The sequence below is a fragment of the Cicer arietinum genome, chromosome 7 (genome assembly GCF_000331145.2).
Source record: "Cicer arietinum cultivar CDC Frontier isolate Library 1 chromosome 7, Cicar.CDCFrontier_v2.0, whole genome shotgun sequence".
In the NCBI taxonomy this organism is placed as follows: domain Eukaryota; kingdom Viridiplantae; phylum Streptophyta; class Magnoliopsida; order Fabales; family Fabaceae; genus Cicer; species Cicer arietinum.
In genome coordinates this window covers 19,988,464-19,995,785 of record NC_021166.2, presented here as the reverse complement: position 1 = coordinate 19,995,785, position 7,322 = coordinate 19,988,464, and the positions used below count along the sequence as shown (strand labels likewise).

The 7,322-nt window shown below is 28.5% G+C and overlaps 1 protein-coding gene across 9 annotated transcripts; it reads right to left on the bottom strand.

Moving 5' to 3' along the window:
* Positions 1–322: 322 nt before the first annotated feature.
* Positions 323–3,452, bottom strand: LOC101506679 (dihydropyrimidine dehydrogenase (NADP(+)), chloroplastic-like). Of its 9 annotated transcripts, none has more exons than XR_003473993.2 (5): positions 3,067–3,452; positions 2,732–2,825; positions 2,199–2,620; positions 1,936–2,106; positions 323–833 (listed from the first exon to the last, which is right to left on the bottom strand). XR_003473993.2 is itself a non-coding variant. In XM_004509590.4 (5 exons), the coding sequence occupies exons 3-5, from the start codon at positions 2,402–2,404 to the stop codon at positions 810–812; spliced, it is 339 nt and encodes a 112-aa protein (XP_004509647.1). In that variant the 5' UTR covers positions 2,405–2,620; positions 2,732–2,825; positions 3,067–3,450; the 3' UTR covers positions 323–809. The 9 variants fall into 9 exon arrangements, 7 of the variants coding, with proteins under 7 accessions (XP_004509647.1, XP_004509648.1, XP_004509644.1 ...); XM_004509590.4 differs by having other exon boundaries at positions 2,261–2,620; positions 3,067–3,450; XM_004509591.4 differs by having other exon boundaries at positions 2,261–2,590; positions 3,067–3,450.
* Between the last annotated feature and the right edge of the window lie 3,870 nt (positions 3,453–7,322).

Genomic DNA, 7,322 nt, shown 5'->3' with positions numbered 1-7,322 from the left:
TTAATTATAAGCAACATATAAAAAGTATTTTGGTTTGAAATTAAACCAAATAGAGTATCACCTAAATTTTTGAGAATTTCAGTTGTTTTGAAATAATATTTTTTTTACAAATTGCTCGATTATTTCTAGTATAATTCATTACTTTCTATTTAGTAACAATCAGAACAAAAGTTCCAATTTATATCAAAAGTTCCAATTTATATCATGGCATTGGCAACTTAAAAACTACTACATAGACACTTTGCAGCAAGTCATTGAAATAATTGGCTACTTTAAAAAATAGTCACAATACTATAATAGAACAAAGGTACAACAACTCAAATCAAACACAATTCGGCATGCAATTAATAAAAATTTAATGAAATACATAAATAGTCTCAACTCTTAAACTAAAACAATCGAATGTGTTAATTATCAAAATGTTCTTCCAAGCATGCAATTAATCATTAATATAAAGCAAAGACTACCAAATGTGAGATTTTAAGCACTAATATTTAAGCACCAAATGCAACTTTCCTAAACAGCTTATGAAATCACATTTAAGCACTAATATTTAAGCACATTCTCCTAAACAGCTTATTTAAGCACTGATATCAATAATATTTAAGCACCAAATGCAACTTTCCTAAACAACTTATGAACCTTAAACTGGCTGCAAATTTTAAACACCAAAAATCGACAACAAACAAGATGAATAAAATAGTGTTTTAAACATAAATCTAAGGAGAAATCACATTTTTTTTCCAACTTTAGTCTCGCGTCTTATATTCAAACGACACACGCAAGCTTCAGTTTCAGCACTATTTTGTTCATCTGCTCCACAATGCAATATGCTACATCAAAAGCAATTTCTTCAATTAGAAAACGATATTTCAAAAAATCCATTATCAATTAAATTTAAAATTGCAGTTAGAGATAAAACTATAGAAAGACATAAATAAGGCCACTTCAAGTTCTCAATTTCAATTATTCAAACTTTCCCAAAATGGTTGAAAGATTAATAAGTAGTAATGATGATGAACAAAAAATTAGAAAATTTCATCAGAAAAATGAAGGAAGATCTAAGAATTGAAGCTAGAAGGCAATTAGTCATGGTCTGATTTCATTAACAACAACCATGATTTTCTTTTTTTTTTTTTTTTGGTCCTGCTTCTTGTCTAGTAAATTGCTGGACCTTTTTTTTCTCCTATTTTCTTGTATTTTAGTTATATGCAACTCTTAAATTTTGCAAAACTATTTCTCTGATTTCCCCTTATGTCACCAAATAGCAAGTTTGTATGCAAAGTTTTTGTTTAATTTAGTTATAACCTTACTCAGAGCATGTTCTATCAACCAACTTACTCTAACTATTTAATTCTCCTATTCAAGTCAAAATAATAATAATAATAAAATTATTAATATGATATCATGCATAGAAACATAAAGATTGGTTGTTTTTATGTACTTACATGACATGATCTTATAAAGGAGAGAGTAATTTAGATGCAACAGAGAAACTACTACTAAGATTTATATCATTATCTTTTAAATGACATGATCTTTTAAATGCAACAGAGAAATTACTACTAAGATTTATATCATTATCTGGCAAGTAATTTAGCATGCAACAGAGAAATTACTACTAAGATCAAATGAAAACTGTACTTAACCATGCCTATAATTTCACATGCATATGCAAGATATAGAATCAATGAAAATTTGACCCAACTCTACTAGTTTTCTTGACCCTTTACAAACAGATTAAACTATATGTTACTACTCTTCAATTGAATTTCACATTGTCCATGTCATATGTTGTGCCACAAAATGTGGGCCTAAAACAAATCTACTTGAGGTAGATTTTGACACAACAGTTTCTAAAGATATGCTAAAACACTATAATTTAAGAACATAACACACACAGTATAAACTAAAAGGACACGATTTAATGCGAACCTGTGAAATATCAGTAATGTTGGGAGTCATCTTGGCCCAAACAGGAACTATAGCTTTTGCATTTATCCATCCACAAACTTCTTCAAGAAGAGCACAATCCTGCCCAACAACAGCACCCATTTTTCGTTCCGGCATACCATGAAGACACGAGAAGTTTATTTCAAGTGCATCCTAAACGAATATAAAAAATCAGCTATCAGATTTTTCAAGTTAGAAAAAAAAAATATTCAATTTCTCAAGCTTATCCAAGAAAGATATCTTACAACTCCGGTTAGTTCAACTCTAACACAATAACATCAAGAAAGATAAAATCATCACATCTCACAGGAAACAGTGGAGTGTTGGCATCTTCCTCAGGAGCAACGGCAACAACCTTATCAACAGGAGAAGGATTCAATAATTGTTTCAACAGATTCTCACGCTCCGATTTCTTCGCCGCCAGAAACTTGCGCTCTGCCATAATATGCATCTATCATCTATGTCTCAACTTCAATCCAAAAGAGGGTGTAGTGATATCACAGGCAAGCAAGAGAACCATGTATATAACCAATTAAAATAAGCTTCAAACAGCACAAAGCAATCAACTATTATTGCAACACACAATGATATATCTCCCTTCAATTGCTATTTGACGAAATCACAAACAATATGGTGGCTGAAACACAACAAATGATCACAACAATACCTGTCAAAATGAATACAAAAATTCATGTTGATAGACTTGACAAAGACCTCTGCTAAAGCCACTATGGCTCAATTATAAACTAGTAATAAGATTTTGCTACATATCACTTACAAAGTTTACAACAATGAGTATTACACTATTATGAGCATGTCACTTCACTGTCCATAACGCTTCATTGTTATGCTACATATTGAAGTAAGAAACCCTAAAATACAAGGAAGAGGGGTAAAAAACACTGATGCATGTTATCAAGTGTTATGCTAAAGAAGCAAAAATCCCTTAAATCAAGCGCAAGTAACCATAACCAACAAAAATGGTAAATCATAATAATATGGAAGAGAAGTAAGAAAAAAGTTAGAAGAGAATTAGAGAAGCCTTAGATGGAAATCAGATAACAATTTCATCAGATGCACATTTTCATAGTTATGTTGCCAATGAAACTTTACCATGGATGGATAAAGCTAGAAGTTATGTTTTACTTGCCGCCAGCAACCAAGAAACAAGTCGACGAGGCGTATAGCATTTAATCGAACGAGTAGAAGCATGTAACGGTGTTTGACGGACGACATCCATGGAATCAACAGCACCGTCGATTTCGCTTAATAAGTTTTAGGGAAACGCGAGTTCGCGAAGACAGTGAAAAATGCGAGGTCGCGAAGAGAGTGAGAGGCGCACACGAGGGGAGCAGGTGAGAAAGGAGAATGGAAGAGAATGAAACCCAAAAACTGTAGATTAAACTGCTTTGATTCTTTGATTCTAGGGTTCGGTGGTGAAAAGTAAAGAAAGGGACAAATGGGACAAGACATTGTGAAAAATGAAAAAAGAGCTGAAAATAAAGATAGGGAAAATGGGGGCCAGGGATAGGGAAAAAAGGAGTGGAATATTGGGAAAAATAAACAAAACAATTTTACTGAAAAAAAAACAATTTAATTTTATAAATCAGAAAATGTAGCGTCCGTCAACTATATATATGGCAGCTAAAAACTATTTTTTTTAGTAGTGATATCGGTGCATAGAAATTAATCTCTAATGAAAAATGTATAGAAATGAAAATAATAATAATTGCAGGTTCATTTATTTTATTTTTTTTGGAAAAATTATACGCTGATTCATATAAAAATATTGTAGTGCTACAATTTAAAATGTTCAGATTTTGTTCAAACTAACCACAAAGTTGTACTTAGAGGAACAATACTAGACGCCAATTTGATATTTCTGTATTGATCTGGAAGGTAATTTTATGCTAAGTTATCAAATTGACCTAAGAAGATTATAGATAATTTGGTAGATATTAATTGCGGTATGTACCTCTTTTTTTTAGTACTTCTGTTTTTTCAATAATAATGTGTGAGATTTGGCCATCAAAGTTAATAAAAAAGTAAATTTGGCTACCAAAGTCAAAATTGTAGATATATGTCAAATTGGTTACTAAAGTTATACAAAAAAAGTTAAATTTGTTTTTGAAAATGAAAAAATTTCTATCACATTCATCATTTTAGTCACAATGTATTGATTGGAAGGTAATATTTTGCTCAAATTACAAGATTATGGACCATTTGGTAGATATCTCTCCATGTTTCTTTTGTTTTGTACTACTTTTTAATTTCAATAATAGTGTGTGAATCATCAATATTACCTTAAAAATTGTTGAGATGAGTCAATTTGGTGATCAAAATTTTAATAAAAAATTAAAGTTGTTTTTGAAATTGAAAAAATTCAAACACACTAATTATTTTAGTCGCTAAGATTGTCTCAGAATGATTGTCTCACTCTATAAAAGCCAAATTCGTCTTCGATAATTTAAAATTCACATGGATTGAGCTAAATTATGATGTTCCAATATAAATTTAATTGAAGTAATATGAATGTTAATAGAAGAGAGTGTTTGGAACTTTTATAATGAGTTTTAACTAAGTATCCTCTCATATTTTTCATTCATTCATTTTTCATAATTATTTAACAAAATGTATATTAATATTCTGCATATCTCATTAACAATTTTGGTACATTTATTTTTCTATTTTCAACCCTTTCTTTCCTAGCTTGCATGTTCTTTTAATAATTATGTCTATCTTTGAATAACTTTATCAAGAAACAAATGGTTTCATTGAAAGTTTTCTTTGATTTTTTATTTTAGGATCCAAAGACTGATCATTGGTCGCTTGAAATTGGATCTGGAAACTTAGTTGGGTACTGGTCATCCTCTTTATTCACACACTTAAAGGATCATGCGCATAAAATTCATTTTGGTGAAAAAATAATCAATACAAAGTCAGGGGGTCTCATAATTCCACCCAGATGGGTAGTGGATATTTTGCTAAGAAAGGATTTTGAAATGCTGCATCCATTAGAAGTATCGAAATTGTGGATTATAATAACAACTTGTATCCAATATAGAATATATAAAAGTTTTTTTATATAAGATTATCTTAAATACTAATTTACTTTAAAACTAATTAATAATTTTTTCAATTGTATTTTCAAAAATAATGAATCAGAATATTCACAGTTACAAAAAGTAAATTTAATATGTAAAACAAAAGAAACTCCTAAAGCTAAAACTCTTGGGATTTTACTATCCAAAAATAAATCTTATAGTTGGTCATAACTTTGGACGCTTGTGTAAAACTCTCTCAACAAGTCTAACACCAGTACAAAAGTATATCGAAATCTCCAAATGTAAGGATCATCTTCAAATAACAAACATAGAGCAAATAAACATGCATATATAATTGTTATAACAAAAATATAAATAATTATTATACTTCATTGAACAGTTAAAATCGCAAAGCACCAAAGATACAAATCAACCAAAATGCAAAAATTATATTTGTTATACTATATGTCAATGTATGATTCTAAAATATCACCACCATGTAGAGCAAAGATTCCCACCATTGGACAATGTCCCACCGTTGAACTTATCACATTGTTTGACAAATGTTCTTCAGAGTTTCATGTTCAGTACCCAATCGTTGAGTAATTTTCTAAATCACGTTGCCTTTTCAAGGAACTTTTGTCACGTACTCGCGACTAGGTCTAGACCACCAATACATGCATGAATGTCATCACCTTAGTTAGTAACAAATTAGATCACTCAATCAGACAATATTACTCATAAACATACAATTCATATAACATATATTTTGAAGATAACACACAAACAAAACCAATGCATAACATCACAATGCATTTATATTGCATATAATTCAAGTAGGAAAAGAAATAAATGATGTCTTTAGTGTTATGATTGTCGTTATTAAGGTTCCTGCGCATCGGTCTTTGCCGCAAAAACATTACACGTTCACAAATTAATTTACTACTCACTTAGTGTCAAAACACATATATCCCTAATTCACATTCAAGGTTTGGTGTTGGCTTAAGGTATTAAGTCACATCATTTCTTTATATTTTTAAAAGATGTCAAAAATGAGAAAGCACACAAAGAAGTAACAATAAAAAGATAGTTTGAGTATATATTAGACACAAGCGCCTCATTGCAAATCCAATACAATAAAGGAAATTTTTCATTTTTCAAATATTTGTTTTGGACCAAAATTCTAATATAACAAGCATCAAAGATCTCTCTAAGACTTTCTTTAGTTCACTTCCAAAAATTTAACAATACTTTAACACAAAATTCATTTAAATTATTACAAAACAAATTAACAACTTTATCATAAAATTACTTTTATTTTATAAATCAACACAACATCCACATAATTGTCTTATAAAAATCATAACTTTAATATTCTAAAATAAATAACTATAACAACAACTTTTAACACATTTATTTGTTTTTGGAAAAATTATTATTTTTAACAACAATAAGATTTCTAAAAATTTCTTCAACAATCAAACTATTACAACATAAATTTTTTTATCCAAATAATAATTGTGTTTGTAGCCAATAACGATCTCTATTAATTAAAACACGATATAGTCTTTATAACGATTTATACCAGATGAAAATTAATTTTTGAAATAGATAAATATTTGCTCTAATTAAAATAGGTTTCTATTTCAATATCATAAGAAAATCAAGAACACTTCTAAAAAAATAAATTGCATATCACAATTTTGCTTTTAAACTAAAAATGATTTCTTAAACAATAATAATAGTATCAAAAATCATTTTCAAAATTATTCATCATCATAAAGTTATTTACTAAAAATCAGTTTTTATCTATAACAACAGTAACAATTTTACCATAAAAATCAATATTTTAATTTACAAACATAAATTTTGTATAAAAAATCATCGTTTCAAAATCAGATAAAGAAAATAAAAATATTAATAGATTATATTTTGCATACTATTTAGGATTCTATATTACTTTTTTTTTCTTTCTAATCTACGATAACTATTAATTAGAGACTTATACATCTTTTTTTTTCTTCTTTGTCCCATATAGTAAGGATGAGTACTAAGGGAGTGTAAATGAAAGGGATCTAATCTGTTTTGTACAGCTAGAGAAGTTGTTGTTCTCGTGAAGACTATTTCAATATATCTCTTCCTAAATTATAGAAATTTGTTTTCATTATCTATTTCTAATTTATATTTTTATTGTTTTTGTTTTCTAGATCTATTGAAATCGTATCATTATTATAAGTATTTTTTTCAAATACTTACCAAAATATTCATTCAATGTAAATAAATCATGTCATATATATACTTTTCAAAAATAATAATTGAATAAAA